Source organism: Vipera ursinii (genome assembly GCF_947247035.1).
Source record: "Vipera ursinii genome assembly, chromosome: 6".
Classification (NCBI taxonomy): domain Eukaryota; kingdom Metazoa; phylum Chordata; class Lepidosauria; order Squamata; family Viperidae; genus Vipera; species Vipera ursinii.
Genome location: NC_139515.1, coordinates 44,946,296 through 44,963,276, shown reverse-complemented (window position 1 = coordinate 44,963,276; position 16,981 = coordinate 44,946,296). Strand labels below are relative to the sequence as shown.

Here is a 16,981-nt window from a genome sequence, read left to right as displayed (position 1 = left end):
CCTCCTATCTCCGGGGACGTTCGCAGTCGGTGTTGGCACGAGGACAGAGGTCGACCGCGAGGTCTCTCATTTGTGGAGTTCCTCAGGGGTCGGTCCTCTCGCCTCTCCTGTTCAACATCTACATGAAACCGCTGGGTGAGATCATTCGTGGCTTTGGAGTTGGGTATCATCAGTACGCTGATGATACCCAACTTTTCCTTTCGACCCCAAACCACCCCAGTGATGCCCTCAACGTGATGTCCCGGTGCCTGGAGGCGGTTCGGGTCTGGATGGGGAGGAACAGACTCCAACTCAACCCCGACAAGACTGAGTGGCTTTGCATACCTTCATCCCGGGTTTATTCGGATGTTCCACCTTTGGCTATGGGGGGTGAACTATTACCCCCCGTAGATAGGGCTCGCAACTTGGGAGTCCTCCTAGATTCACGGCTCACCCTGGAAGACCATATAGGAGCTGTGACTAGGGGGGCCTTCGCCCAGGTTCGCCTGGTGCGCCAGTTGCGGCCCTATCTTAGCCGGGATGATTTGTGCACGGTCACTCATGCGCTCGTGTCCTCTCGTCTAGACTACTGCAACGCTCTCTACATGGGGCTGCCCTTGAGGACCACCCGGAAGCTCCAACTGGTACAGAATGCAGCCGCGAGAGTTGTGTTGGGAGTCTCCCGATACTCCCACGTTACACCGCTGCTCCGTGAGCTGCATTGGTTGCCAGTTGTCTTCCGGGTGAGATTCAAGGTACTGGTAACAGTGTTTAAAGCCCTTCATGGCATGGGGCCGGAGTACCTTAGGGAACATCTGCTGCCGGCATCAAGCTCCCTGCGCCCTGTGCGTTCCCACAGAGAGGGCCTCCTCAGGGTGCCACCGATCAAAGAATGTCGATTGGTGGTCCCCAGGGGGAGATCCTTCTCTGTGGGCGCTCCGGAGCTGTGGAATCAGCTACCGGTTGAGCTCCGGATGGCGCCCGATCTTCGCTCCTTTCGTCGCGATCTCAAGACGTTTCTGTTTGTTCAAGCCGGCCTAGCCTGATGGGGATTGGTGGGGTTTTTATTCTTGTGTTTTAATTTTAATTTGGTGTTTTAGAACTTGATTCCAACTGTTTTAATATGGGCAATTATTTAATCTTGTTTTAACGTTTGTATTTAGTATTTTATTCTGCCCTGTGAACCGCCCTGAGTCCTCAGGGAGAAGGGCGGTATATAAATATTATTAAATTAAAATTAAATTAAAGTCTCCCAGCCAGCGCCAATCCCAGCCAGCACTGATCCCCTCCAGCTCCCCTCTCTGCTACAAAAGGAATGAAGGTTCCACAGGGCAGCCCTAGAATCAGCAAGGAGTTGCCCCACTGCCTGTGCCCCCCCTGGGTGTGTGTACAGGAGATGGCCAGTGCCAGCGTTCTGGGTGAAGTCAGCCTGCGGGGCAAGACAGCCAGCAGGGATGCTGGACTCCACTTGCACGTGCGCCCAGGAGGTGGGACAAGGCTGCCCTGTAGATCTAAGGCTAAGTGCGTTCTGCCTTTGATGGACGCAATCAGTGCCCGGTCAGCCTGGGCTGGGCCGAGGTGCAGCGGGCAGGTCCTTCACTGTTCCCAGGGCAGGTCCCTGGGCCAGACGGAACCACATATTGGGCTGGATGTGGGCCGCAAGACTTGTGTCTGACATGTCTGTTCTACATGATAAGATTACATTACTTTTCTACTAAAAAAAACCTAGAGGAGTTCAACCCTGACTGCTCTTTAGAAGGCCAGATCCTGAAGTTGAAACTCAAATACTTTGGTCATCTAATGAGAAGGAAGGACTCACTGGAGAAGAGCCTAATGCTGGGAAAGATTGAGGGCAAGAGAAGAAGGGGACGACAGAGAACGAGGTGGCTGGAGTCACTGAAGCAGTAGGCTTGAGCCTAAATGGACTCCAGAAGATGGTAGAGGACAGGAAGGTCTGGAGGAACGTTGTCCATGGGGTTGCGATGGGTCGGACGTGACTTGGCAACTAACAACAACAATCTAAAAAAATATTTAAAAACTTACCACTGTACTGCATTGTTGCTCCTAAATAGGAATCAATGACAGAGCCTAGTAAACCAGCAGAACCACCAAATACAATAATTGGCCATTGTGGAGCAGATATGTCCAAATCATTCACAAAAATCAACTGGGAAATGAAGTAAGCCATGCCAACAAATGTGCCTCCAAGCAGACTTGAAATTAAACCCACTAAAGTAACACCTCCATTAGTACCTAAAATAAATGAAATATTCCAAAATTAGTATTCTAAATTTGCATTATATAGAGCATAAGACCTGACATACTGCACATATTTGGACAAAATTCTTATTTTAAATAAAATCACATTGACAATATCCATCTTTATTCTTTTTGCAGCACAGCAAACTAGTAAAAAAAGGAGAATCCCAGTAACCCTTACTCCATTTTAAGCTAACCTCAGCAAATGCCATGTGCTACCACTGATGCAGCATTCTAGCTGAATCTACCTAATTAAAAAACTTGGAACAAACGTCAAGTTTTCTCTTTCCAGAAATGCACTGTTAATAGTGCATTTAGTTAGTGCAATAGTGCAATAGTTAATACTGTTAGTTAATACTGTTAGTTAATATTGTTAGTTAATACTGTTAGTTAATACTGTTAGTTAATACTGTTAGTTAATACTGTTAGTTAATACTGTTAATACTGATATTAACTACACCCATAAGTCAACTTCAAACAGCATTCCAATCATTGTTCATTTCAGTGACGGGATTATCATGTTGTATTAAACTGAGACTTGTTTTAAATAGTAATATCCTTGGTTAATACGTGACACAAATCCATCAAACAACTGCATTATCCTTTTAGCAAGGTGATAATATTGTTATAGTTGAACTTGAGAAAAATTTGTACCATATCAATATATAATATAAATGTACATTTTTGCTCAAACCCAAGTTTTCCAAGGTGACAAGAACAGATTAATATCACAAGAACAGATTAATACACAGTACGTAATAACATAAAAGCAACAGAGTACTGAAAGTTTATTTGCAGCAGGTTGCAAGGATAAAAGGTCTTCACCTGGCATTGTAAAGACAATAAAATTAATACCAGGCATATTTTAATCGGAAAGCACATGAGAAAGCTGTGTATAAAAATGCCTTCTCTGATAGACAGTTCACAATGGGAAGACAATGGTAATCCTCGACTTGTGACCAAAATTGAACCCAGAATTTTAGTTCTAAGTTGTTGTGATTGTAAGTTAAGTCACTGTGTGACCAGACCTGATTGTATGACTGTTTTTATTACAGTGGTTAAGCAAGTCACCGTGGTTGTTAAGCAAATCGCATGGTCATCAGTCCAAATCCAGATTCTCCAATGTATGGTTTTAGGCATACAAAAACATTTTTCTATTTAAGGGCTATCTGGCAGTTACACCCCTTCACCAAATTAACATATTAATCACAGACTTATTATAATTGCAAACATCTGTAATGGAACGCATTAGTAGTCTTAAGGAAGGAGAAGAGAGATGCTGCCTAGGAAAAATCAGACAAGATGAGCAGGAGCCCACAATTACCGTATATACTTGAGTATAAGCCGAATTTTTCAGCCCACTTTTTGGGCTGAAAAAGTCCACTTCGGCTTATACTCCAGTCAACAAAAAAACTTACCGAGGACTTGTGCGCGGCCGAGGCTTTGGAGCTTCCGGGATCGCGCGCACCTCTCCCAAGCCACCGCCGTCCGGAGACCTGCCGAAGTTTGGGGAGGTTTGGGGAGGTGCGTGCGCACCTCCCCAAACCTCCCCAAACGAAGCCGGGTCTCCGTTCCTCTGCGCCCTGCCTGCCTGCTTCTTTCCACAGCGGAAAGAAGCAGGCAGGCAGGGGGCGGAGGAACGGAGACCCGGCGACGTTTGGGGAGGTTTGGGCGCCTCCCCAAATATCCCCAAACGTCGCCGGGTCTCCGTTCCTCTGCGCCCTGCCTGCCTGCTTCTTTCCACAGCGGAAAGAAGCAGGCAGGCAGGGCTCGGAGGAACGGAGACCCGGCGACGTTTGGGGAGGTTTGGGCGCCTCCCCAAACCTCCCCAAACGTCGCCGGGTCTCCGTTCCTCTGCGCCCTGCCTGCCTGCTTCTTTCCACAGCGGAAAGAAGCAGGCAGGCAGGGGGCGGAGGAACGGAGACCCGGCGACGTTTGGGGAGGTTTGGGCGCCTCCCCAAATATCCCCAAACGTTGCCGGGTCTCCGTTCCTCTGCGCCCTGCCTGCCTGCTTCTTTCCACAGCGGAAAGAAGCAGGCAGGCAGGGCTCGGAGGAACGGAGACCCGGCGACGTTTGGGGAGGTTTGGGCGCCTCCCCAAACCTCCCCAAACGTCGCCGGGTCTCCGTTCCTCTGCGCCCTGCCTGCCTGCTTCTTTCCACAGCGGAAAGAAGCAGGCAGGCAGGGCTCGGAGGAACGGAGACCCGGCGACGTTTGGGGAGGTTTGGGCGCCTCCCCAAACCTCCCCAAACGTCGCCGGGTCTCCGTTCCTCTGCGCCCTGCCTGCCTGCTTCTTTCCACAGCGGAGAAAGGAGGAACGGAGTGGAAAGAAGCAGGCAGGCAGGGCGCTGTGGAAAGAAGCAGGCAGGCAGGGCGCAGAGGAACGGAGACCCGGCGACGTTTGGGGATATTTGGGGAGGCGCCCAAACCTCCCCAAACGTCGCCGGGTCTCCGTTCCTCCGCCCCCTGCCTGCCTGCTTCTTTCCGCTGTGGAAAGAAGCAGGCAGGCAGGGCGCAGAGGAACGGAGACCTGCCGACGTTTGGGGAGGTTTGGGGAGGTGCGCGCGCACCTCCCCAAACCTCCCCAAACTTCGGCAGGTCTCCGGACGGCGGCGGCTTGGGAGAGGTGCGCGCGATCCTGGAAGCACCGAAGCAAGTCCTCGGTAAGCTCCGGGCGGTCACTTGCTTCGCGTCTCCTGAGGGAAGGGGGGGCGACTGGAGCAGGCGCGTTTCCTCGCCTGCTGGGCACCGCGATTTGCCCGGGGAATGCGCGGGCCCCGAATAGCAGCGTGGAGCGAGGAAGCAGACAGCCAGGGCTTCCCGGAGAGCCAAGGCCACACAGGGTATTCCTGTGTATTCAGGCTTGCAAAATGGCGGATCGAGCCTCTGCTGGCGGCAGAGGCTTGCAGAACGGCGGATCGGCTTATACTCGAGTCAACAACTTTTTCCAGTTTTTGGGGGTGAAATTGGGGGTCTCGGCTTATACTCTAGTCGGCTTATACTCAAGTATATACGGGTACTTAACTGTCATAGAAAGAAAATGAGAAAGGACCTGCTCTAATGGATCAGGCAGTTAAAAGTGGCTGGTGGGAAGTTTGCAAGAGTCTGTTAATGTAGCCTTACAATAAAGTAGAAGTAGGTCATCTAATTCTGCTTCCTATCTGGTTTACCTGGAAGGACTGACAACATGTTAGTTTCGGAGATATTTTGGCCAACTGTATTATTGCATCAATGATTCAGCTACATGGTAACTGGGAAATAGAAGGCAAAGGTCCAACTAATACAAGTCTTTCAGGCCAAATTCAAGACTATTCAAGTTACACTCATGGGTGAATTTACACATCATGCTAAATCATGAGGGTTTATTTGATTCTGGTTTTCTGCACGTGATTCTACTCATGATTTAGTTTAGTTTAGTTTAGTTATATTTGATTTCTATACCGCCCTTCTCCCTAGGGACTCAGGGCGGTTCACAGGGCATATATAAATAACGATATAAACCATGTGTAGAGATAGAGGTCATATAAAGGTTACGTAGGGGCCGTGTGCAGCAAACTGCCATGCCTCAGTACCTGTTTACCTCATGTCTATGAGCTCACCCTAATTAGCACCACCAGGCACCACCAGGCACCATCAAGATATGTGAGACTCTATCCTGGCTGGGATGTTCTTAAAGACTGACAAGGGAATACACCAATAACGATGCTGTTGCTATATACTCTTTGCTGCTTGTTAAAAACTGTATAAAAAGCAATAAACTCTGCGTAAGCAGAGATACATTTTGGACACCCTGCTATGACTGGCTTCTGAATCCATCAACCATGGTTTATAGTTCAACATGTAGGAATCTAGTCAATTACAGTTTATATAATGAACTATGGTTGCTAAAACAATGCTTAACATTAATATTTTTTATTGAAAAGTTTTACAAAAACAAAGTTTTACAATCCCCAAATCCCCCCCACCCCAAAACCACCCACTTCCCCACCCCCACTTCCCAGAGCTAAATACAGGATTATAGTTATTTAATTTAATTTTAATTTAATTTAATAACATTTATATACCGCCCTTCTCCCTGAGGACTCAGGGCGGTTCACAGGGCAGAATAAAATAGTGAATACAAACATTAAAAAAAAGATTAAACAAATTGCCCTAGTTAAAAACAATATAAATACAACACTAAAAACCCCCAGAAAAGTTAAAAAACAAAAAATAAAATAACCCCAACACTCCCCCTCAGGCTAGGCCGGCTTGTACAAACAGAAATGTCTTAAGATCGCGACGAAAGGAGCGAAGATCGGGCGCCATCCGGAGCTCAACCGGTAGCTGATTCCACAGCTCCGGAGCGCCCACAGAGAAGGATCTCCCCCTGGGGGCCACCAATCGACATTCTCTGATCAGTGGCACCCTGAGGAGGCCCTCTCTGTGGGAACGCACAGGGCGCAGGGAGCTTGATGCCGGCAGCAGATGTTCCCTGAGGTACTCCGGCCCCATGCCATGGAGTGCTTTAAATACCGTTACCAGTACCTTGAATCTCACCCGGAAGACAACTGGCAACCAATGCAGCTCAAGGAGCAGAGGCGTAACGTGGGAGTATCGGGAGACTCCCAACACCACTCTCGCGGCTGCATTCTGTACCAGTTGGAGCTTCCGAGTAGTCCTCAAGGGCAGCCCCATGTAGAGAGCGTTGCAGTAGTCCAGACGAGAGGACACGAGCGCATGAGTGACCGTGCATAAATCGTCCCGGCTAAGATAGGGCCGCAACTGACGCACCAGGCGAACCTGTGCGAAGGCCCCCCTAGTCACGGCTCCTATATGGTCTTCCAAAGTGAGCCGTGAATCTAGGAGGACCCCCAAGTTGCGAGCCCCATCTACGGGGGGTAATAGTTCACCCCCCATAACTAGAGGTGGAATGTCCGAATAAACCCGGGACGAAGGTATGCAAAGCCACTCAGTCTTGTCGGGGTTGAGCTGGAGTCTGTTCCTCCCCATCCAGACCCGAACCGCCTCCAGGCAACGGGACATCACGTTGAGGGCATCACTGGGGTGGTTTGGGGTCGAAAAGAAAAGTTGGGTATCATCAGCGTACTGATGATACCCAACTCCAAAGCCACGAATGATCTCACCCAGCGGCTTCATGTAGATGTTGAACAGGAGAGGCGAGAGGACCGACCCCTGAGGAACTCCACAAATGAGAGACCTCGCGGTCGACCTCTGCCCCCCTGCCAACACCGACTGCGAACGTCCCAAGAGATAGGAGGAGAACCACTGTAAAACTGCCTCCCACTCCCAATCCCCTGAGACGCCGCAGCAAGATACCATGGTCGATGGTATCGAAAGCCGCCGAGAGGTCTAATAGGACTAGGACAGAGGAATGCCCCCTGTCCCGAGCCCTCCAGAGATCATTCACCAGCGCGACCAATGCCGTCTCCGTGCTGTACCCGGGCCTGAAACCCGATTGGTACGGGTCTAGATAATCCGCTTCATCCAGGACCAAAGGGAGCTGATGCGCCACCACACTCTCAACAACCTTCGCAAGAAAGCGAAGGTTGGAGACAGGACGAAAGTTGTTCAATACAGCCGGGTCCAGGACAGGCTTCTTGAGGAGAGGCCTCACCACCGCCTCCTTCAAGACGGCGGGGAAGATACCCTCACTCAAAGAGGCCGATATAACTGCCTGGAACCAGCTGCGTGTCCTCTCCCGGGCTGCATAAACCAGCCAGGAAGGGCACGGGTCCAGTAAACATGTGGTGGTGCTCAGCCTCCCCATGATCCTGTCCACTTCCTCCGGAGTTACAGAATCAAACTCCTCCCAGATGGTATCGACAAGACCACCCGTGTCCTGATCGTCAGACTCTGCCCAGTCAGAGTCCAAACCGGTCCGAATCCGAGCGATATTGTCCGACAGATGTTGGTTAAACTCCTCGGCACGTCCCTGCAAGGGATCCTCCCTCACCTCCTGATTTAGGAGGGAGCGAGTCACCCTAAACAGGGCGGCCGGGCGATTATCTGCGGACGCAATAAGGGTGGCGAAGTGGTTAGACCTCGCCTCCCTAATTGCAGCGAGATAAGACCTAATATAGGCTCTTAGTCGCAATCGGTCGGGTTCGGATCGGCTGGACCTCCAACCGCTCTCTAGGCCCCGTCTCCGACGCTTCATCTCCCGGAGCTCCGCAGAAAACCATGGAGCCCGACGGGATCTGCACCGGGTCAGGGGCCGCAAGGGTACAACTCGGTCAAGGGCCTCAGTGGCGGTCCTTTCCCAGGCCTCCACTAGGGCCTCGGCCGAGCTGTGAGTGAGGGAGGCAGGTGGGGACCCCAGCGCCGCCTGGAACCTTTGGGGATCCATTAAGCGTCTGGGGCGGTACCATTTGAGTGGTTCCAAACACCCACGGCGGGGGGTGGCAAAACGGAAGACCAGCCGCAGGAGATGATGATCGGTCCATGACAGGGGCATAATAATTGGAGAGCCCCCACCAAGATCATCTAACCACCGTCCAGACAAGAAAACAAGGTCAAGGGTGTGGCCTCCTTCATGAGTCGGTCCCGTAATTACTTGCGTCAGGTCCATGGCCGTCATGGAGGCCATGAACTCCCGAGCTAACTCAGATGATCCTCCCAGCGATGGTAGGTTGAAGTCCCCCAAAACTATAAGTTTCGGGAACTCAACCACCAGCCCCGAGAGGACATCAAGCAGCTCAGGCAGGGCTGCTGCTGCGTGACTAGGCGAAAGGTACACCAGCAGCAAGCCCAACTGCGCACCAGGGCCGCATCTCAAAAAGAGAGACTCACACCCGACTGTCTGGAGAACGGTGGCCTCCCGCGGACACAAGGTCTCCCTCACAACAACAGCCACTCCCCCACCCCTACCCTGAGCCCGAGGCCGGTGCAGCACCCGGAAACCTGGTGGGCAAAGATCAACCAGAGGAACACCGCCCTCTGGGCCCAACCAGGTCTCCGAGATGCAAGCCAGGTCAGCCTGCTCACCCTCGACCAAGTCTCGAACGAGAGGAGCCTTATTAACGACCGACCTGGCATTCAAATACACCAGCCGGAGCTCAGGAGGCTGCACATCCTCACTCCCGGGACCTCGGGGCGGAACCAGAGGGTCGGAGTGCCTCACCGCTTGTAAGCAGCGGAGAGGCCTTCCCTGAGACCGATACGGCCCTCTGTTCCTACACCTGCTGCCATTCCCTATCGTCGTGGGAATGGGCAATCCCACGACTGGCCCTGGAGCCCCAGAAGCAGCCGACCCCCGCTCCTCCCCATCGCGATCAGCCTCAGCACTAGCCTGAACAACGGTAGATGGACTGCCCCCCTCGTCCAAACAACCAAGAAAAGAACCCTCCCTCCTCCCTAACCCCCAAAAAAATTTTGACAGAAAACAAATCAAAGACCTCCTGTTAGGTCTACGTCGGAGGTCCGTAACCGTGCCCGGCCATCTCTCAGGATCCCAATAGATGGGACCTTCCTCGAGATTATACTCGGCTGGAAAGGCGGGCCGCCTCCAGGAGGGGGGAGCACCCCTGAGGGCGAGCAAGTCCGTAGAGGAGTACCTCAAACAAGGCATAAAGCAGTCCAGATATAGGCAGTCCATAATCAATTGATTTAAGGAGGAACCAAACAGAGAGCAAGTAGATGTCCCGAGCCTCCACCCAGCCACTGCCACTCAGCTGGGTGTCACCCCAAGACAGGCCAACCACCGCCCTCTCACGACAGTTGGAAAGCCTATACCAGGGGGGAATAGTCCGAAACATCCATCCTGGGTACAGCATGACCCCTAGAGCTCTCACCTCTAGGGGCAGCAGATGTAAGTTCAGGCCACCCTCTCACTGTGGCCAATACCCAGGGAACTCTGAATCCTTTGGGGCCGATATGTGAATGGCAATAAAGAACAGTCCGAAGGCAGGGATAAGATAATATAATACATCATCAAAGTCTGCACTACTAGGTGGCCAAATCCTCCGCTGCTCTGTCCTTCGAAAAAGTTTATCATGGCCAATCCTGCAGTCATTGGGGTCTTCCAAGTTATCTAATTCTTTTAGGTCCACAAATCCGATGGCACCAACCAGAGTCACAACTGGTGTCACGGGAAACATAGATCTTTCAAGGGACCACTGGGCTCCACTGGGATCCACCGGCATTAACCGGCTAGCCCAGGAACCCTCGAGGCCACCAACAGCAGTAAGAGTACCAGGCCATCCAGAAAGAGCAAAGCAAGCAGAGGAAACAATAAGTTGATTACAGCGTCGCCGCTGAGCCACCAGGGCGACCGCCACCACCGGAGTATTGCTGCAGACGCCACCGCCATTGCTGCCGCCGCCAGGACGCTGATGGAGCCGAGAATAATAAACATTCGATGGAAAGGGAGGCCTAAAGCGGCCCCGGCACAACAATAATCATATTCTAAATAAGAATTATGCAAATATACAATTAACCAAATTCATGTGCTTTAACTCCCCTTTAACATAACTACAATCAAAGTACCAATAACAACATCCCACTAAAATCTACTCATAAGCTAAATGGAATTTTTTAGTCCCATATTTGTTCTAAATATCATCTATCCATCTCCTCCAAATGCCTAACATTAATTAAACCAACACCACAGAAAGAATGTTGAGAGACTGTTATTATCATTCATTCAGTTGAGATAATTTTGAAATTTAAGCTCACCTACTGGAACTTTTTCCCAGGTTGTTATTAGCCGGGGTTCATGACCTATGACACTGCCAATTTCTGAAGCCCAGGTGTCCCCAGCACAGCAGGCCAAAGCACCCAGTAATGATAGACACATCCAGGATGCTGTGTATTGTTTAGAGAAATCTACTGGAATTTCACCTGGTCCATTTTCAATCATATATAACAGAGCCAATTCTGCAGGTACACCACCATTGCAAAATACTTGCACCCAATTTCTTTGTCCACCTGTATACAAACAGAGAAGCTATAAGCTGATAAGAGAAAACAAATGTTTAATAGCCTGGAGAGTATGTACTTAAGAGAAAAAATGAGTAATACTATGCTTATCTCAAATCATTAAATTTTAATCTTGACTCGAAGCAAAAATTAATACAAAATTATATTGCTTACATACTTAGCTCAGGTGATTCATTAGAAAGATGATGTCAAAAAATATTTATTTAGCCTACAGATCCAACTCACTAGATATTGGTGATTAAATGTATTTTTTTACCCATTCCACTTGCAACTTTCCAAAGATCACAAAAATTGGCCTGCAACAGTGCTTGCTTATTCTAAAAATATTCCATTCCTTTCTCTCAATAGAATCATGTTCCCCAAAGAAATATTTACAGGATCTTGATGACTGATAAGGAAAGGACAAAAATGAAGTGGGGAAGGACAGCTTCTTCCTACTCCGATCCAATCTAAGGATTAAAAAGATCCCCAAATCCTGATTGTTTTCCTTGCACATGTGCTCATTTGGGGCCTGCCATTCTGCTGGGAGGGGGAGGGGAAGTTTACTTTCGCTTGGGATAACTTTCACTTTCTGCTTTTCCTCTTCCACCCCTATCCACTTGAGAAGACTGTGTCTCCCTTCTCAGGGAGGCAGCTATGGAGAAACGAAACTGGAGAAGACCTTGAGGTGTGCTCCAACTGTGCCAGTTATCCAAATATCGTACCACCTGTGGATTGGCTAGATTTCAAATGGACACTATGACTTTGGTGGGAGGAGGAGGATTGCTAGTTTAACCATACCATTTAGGCGGGCTTTTCCCCAGATCTCGCCTTGACTTCCCTACTGTCACTAACCCCTAATAAAAGTTCCTTTTGTGACAATGCCTGTTTCAAGAGTTCTGCTTTCTTGGGTGTTTAGCTGAGGAGGGTCCTTACACCATTCCTTCCCTAAAATCATAGGGAAAATCATCATTATTAAATTTCTTAAAACTAAAAGCTTACCTTCTTTGTATTCTGAATCTATTTGTTTTTTTACTTCTCCTTTCCACTTCGTAAGTTTGGAAGAAGTAATGAAAAACATGAGCATGGAAGTAAAAAAGCTGTAATTCGCAACAGTGAGGATAAATCCAACAATTAAACCTGAAAGAAGGAAAGTTGGAGAAAGAATTGCAATTTACTTTTAGCAATCACTCTTCTAGAAATTTAATTATTTGACTTTTAAAAAGAAATTGGCATCAACCTACACTGAAATAATAGTCCAATAATTTTATCGTTTTGCAGATTGTGCAAGTTAAAGCAATCTTGCAGGAGGAAAACACTATGTAGTAGCAATATCAAAAAGAATCACAAAACAGTTGCAATATGGAATACTCCTATTCAGTTTTCTAGCCAGCCATATCTTGTTTTATGATATTCCACTGCATTCTTCTATAGTACTGAACATACTCAATTCTCTTTTAGCTGATTTATATGGATTCCTGTCTTAAGTTATTTTCCTCAAAAGATTTGTTCTATGTTAAATCTTGATTCCTTCTCCAACAATACCTCAATATCAGCTATCAATATATAAATAGGAACAGTTTTTCCAATGCATTTCTGTTTCCCATTCTTTTTTCGTTAGAATAGGAAAAACAAAACAAAAAATTATGAGCAAAGAATATCTTCTATTTCAGGTCTTCAGGGGTCTATGAAAGTATTGGGCAATAAGATCTCCAAATTCAGTATTTATACAGTATTTTTACATATTATGGGAATATAAGCTAGCTTCCCCATGTTTCTGCATTCCATATGTAATGGTCTAAATGCCATCATTTCAATTAATATGCTCATTAATTATTCTATCTTATCTTGTTTGGAGGAAAGCAGTACTACACCTTTAGTTCTGTTTATATCTCTCTTCAGGCTATTCCTTCTACCAGAACATTCTGGTAATATGACTGGAAGAATATCATCCAATCATAATCCAGCTAACTGAAGATACATTCATATCAATTTTTCTTATATTCTGCATTTGGTGTTTCTGATAGAATCTGGTGTGTTTCCTAAATTCTGTTTTTATCAGTATTTCAAATTTTATTATAAATACTAGATTCGCACAAACTCTCATAAAAACCATAACTAAATGAAATACTTCATACACCCCACTCCTCCCATGTAACTTAAAACTGTAGGCCATTTTGAAGAGGCAGTGCGGAATAAGCAAGATGAGTTTCTGTTAAACAAGTTAGATGAAACTTGCTAAGAATCATAATTAGATTATGAATTACATAAAGAAAAGGTTGCACAATAATTATCAAGTATAGAGATAGCCAATTTTTCAGGGGTAAAAAGCCATCAAATTATCATATTCTGCTATTCAATATAGACCAAGCATCCTCCTTACCCAAATTATGTGAGGTTGGATGCTCTGGATACTTTGGAAGCTTCTTTCCTCCTTTAAGTCCCAGCTCTTTAGCAGAGTATTTCTAGTATAGGCAAATTTCTCAACTATACTAATGAAGTATTAGTATGACTACATTAATAAACTATTTTGAATATGCTGAAAAATACAAAGAAAAATGCTTGCATAGCTGCTGTAGTAATTTACTGCCAATAACTTTTATTGACCTATTCTGATATCAGTTAGAAGAAATATCAAATTTCTTCTAAAAGGACCCCAGTATCTTATTGTGGTTGATCAGACATAGGATCTAAGATTCCTCAGGCTATTTTCGATATTTGTATAGAACAACTTGACTGAATATATGTACACACACATAAAAACATACATACATATACCTACATATACACACTCACATATACACAAATCAAATTTCATCTGATACCAGGTATACATACACATATATACATACACACACACATAAATGTAACTCATATTTGTTATGACTTACTCATTATTTGAGTAATGTTTATGTTTACATTAATTACACAATCTGAACATAAATATCTATTCAAGTAATGAGTAACTCATAACAAATCCAGTTCTATGGAGCCCAACATAACCCTAGGTTAGATACCCTCATATGAAGTATAAAAGATAGTTCGCATAGATTTAGAGACAATCCACCTCTGAATTCTACTTTATTTTCCATTCTGGATGCAGAAGAGAATTTGGCAAATGATACATCAAATAATAAATAATTTACATATATTTATCCCTGTAGTGATGGGAACAGATTATTGCCACAATAAGAAGAGAATATTATTTCAACTGAAAGCTTGCACCTCCAGGTAACACTTTAAAAAAAAGCATAATGCCAATAAACAAAAACAAATCTTAATGCTAAGTTGAAAGGTGAAGGAAAATACCTACATTTCAAAAATCTATACAGACAACCAAAATTAAAGAGATAAGGCCATACCTCCTATTGCTCCACTATGATCAAGACTCTTCTTCTTAAATCCTCGTGAAGCAATTATTAGCGGAATTAAAATTGAAAAAAGCCAGCGCCATGGAGAAATTGGCCGCAAACTACCTATAAGGTATGTTGAAAACAGTACACAGAATGTCAACACCAATATTCTATTGTACAAATCATGTTTTTAAAACTGTTGAAGAGCAAAAGCAGTTTTTACTCCTTTTTAAGTAACATACACTTGAAATTGTATCACTTTATATACTAGTACAGTAAAATATTCTGGTGGGATAGGGGAGCAATTAGGTTCTATGAAAAAACCACCTTCTAATGGAAATGGGTCAACTGAATAAATACCCTGCAAGGCAGGGGTCTCCAACCCCCACCCAGTCTGTTTGGAGCAGCACTGGTCTGCAGCATGCCAGCAACTGGGCCATGCAAACAAGTGAAGCCCCATCTGTGGGATGCAGGCAGCACACAAAATCATGCCCCCTATGGTCTGCGGAAAAACCTTTCTCCATGGAACTGGTCCCTGGTACCCAAAAGGTTGGGGGCTGCTGGCTGTAGGGCATAAAGTTTAAGTAATTTTACCCTTTGTGGAATCTAGAAACACTTCGAATTCAGACATATTTTTCATCCACATCACTTAACAACCAAAATGTTCATACTTACCTATTGACTATAATTATTTTAACAACTTCATACAGATTCCTGGCAGTTTATAATCAAACAAAATACATAGAATCACAACAGCCCCCTAAAAGCAACTCTATATTTTCAGCAATCAACTGTGCTACGATAAAGTTCTGTCATGACTGCAAGTGGAAATCTATAAGGGACAATGCCATCTGGATCTCTGGAGACCAGTGTTAAGCATAGGGGCAAGGCACTGATTTGAGTGGCTGGATTCTCAAGATGGCCTTTTGGTCCTAAATGAACTTATCAAGTTGGTTCTGCCTGAAGCAGGACACTCTGCCAGTAGCTAGGGACTGAACCATAAAGAATTGTGAGTCATGTGGCACACTTGTTAAAATACAGTATTGGAGGCTGACTCTGCCCACTGCCAGGAGTTTGATCCTGACCAGCTCAAGGTTGACTCAGTCTTCCATCCTTCCAAGGTCAGTAAAATAAGAACCCATATTGTTGGGAACAAAATGCTGACTTTGTAAACCACTTAGACCAGGGCGGTTTCACCATGATGCATCTGGCCCGCGGGCTGGCAGTTTAACATCCCTGACTTAGACAATGCTGTAAAGCACTATGGAGCACTATGCAAGTCTAAGTGCTATAGCTATTGCTATTGAATTGTACATGGAAACCTGCTGGCAACCAATACAGCACCATAAAATGATACAACACTGGCATTTTGCATCAACTGTAGGTTTCAGGTAGTCTTCAACAATCCCCACCAAAATTAGGCTTGAGCATGAGCATACAAAAAGTGGAAAGTACAACACAGTATACAACGCTCCTGTTCAGCATTTCACACAGTGTTTCCTTTTCCTTCTGTACCATCTTTTAACTATTTTCTTTTGTAATCGTTTTACTCTTCATATGGTTATTTTCAGTTTCCTTAACATATTCTATATATTAACATATTTTAGTCTATAATAATATGCTTAATGAATTAGAAATTATAGTGTGTTTTGTAAGTCTTATGAAAGACAACAAAGTAAATGCATATCAGACCACAAACACTGTATCCTGGATTCCAAACATGCCAGTTGTAACACTGTCCATTTTCTTTGAAGAAGCTTAGGAAACTATATCCTGTCTAATTTCTTTCATTTTATTTATGCAACAAACCAGTTTATTGGCTAACATATGTTACCATTGTATAAAAGTGTTTCTCACACTTCTGCAACTTTAAGCTGGCTAGGGAATTTAGAGAGTTGGTGTCCACACATCTTAAAGTTACTAAGGATGGAAACACTGGTTTTGAGGTCTCACACCATCTGAAATTACATTGCCAAAATCTGTTGGCAAAAGTTCTTGTAACTGATAGATATCACTGTGATATAAACAGATGACAGTATTTTAAAGAACAGGTATTTTTATTTTCTCAAAATACCAGCTACACATGCACACACACAGCCTTTATTTTTATAAATAATTCAAGGTGATGAACATAACTAATTGTGAAGCAGGTAGAAGAAGGAAGGAGTATCAGTTATAATAAATTATTGACAATGTATTCTGAAGCATCTGAAAGTGTACTCATATTTAGAATATATGATTCTCTCAAATACATTGTAATATTTCTAGTTATTAGTAAAATTAAATTACTGGCTATACATATATTTCAAATATTAAAGTTCTTAAAATATATAGTTTTTCATGAGTGGTTGAATGCATTTTGATAAACTTCAGCAGTCACCCAAAATATTTCAGTTATAAGAAATATATTTTTATTTATTTTTTTATTTTAATTCTATTTATATCCCGCCCTTCTCCGAAGACTCAGGGCGG

The 16,981-nt window shown here is 45.5% G+C and overlaps 1 protein-coding gene across 4 annotated transcripts in view; it reads right to left on the bottom strand.

Annotated features, from left to right (window-relative positions):
- The window catches only part of TMEM19 (transmembrane protein 19), a 38,756-nt gene that overhangs the window by 7,181 nt on the left and 14,594 nt on the right, over positions 1 to 16,981 (bottom strand). For all 4 annotated transcript variants that reach the window (XM_083365949.1, XM_083365947.1, XM_083365950.1 and 1 more), the window contains 4 exons: positions 14,519 to 14,632; positions 12,159 to 12,296; positions 10,914 to 11,165; positions 2,023 to 2,232 (listed from right to left, as the gene is read on the bottom strand). In XM_083365949.1, the coding sequence (XP_083222075.1) occupies positions 2,023 to 2,232; positions 10,914 to 11,165; positions 12,159 to 12,296; positions 14,519 to 14,632 (714 nt within the window). The remainder of the gene's footprint in view (positions 1 to 2,022; positions 2,233 to 10,913; positions 11,166 to 12,158; positions 12,297 to 14,518; positions 14,633 to 16,981) is intronic.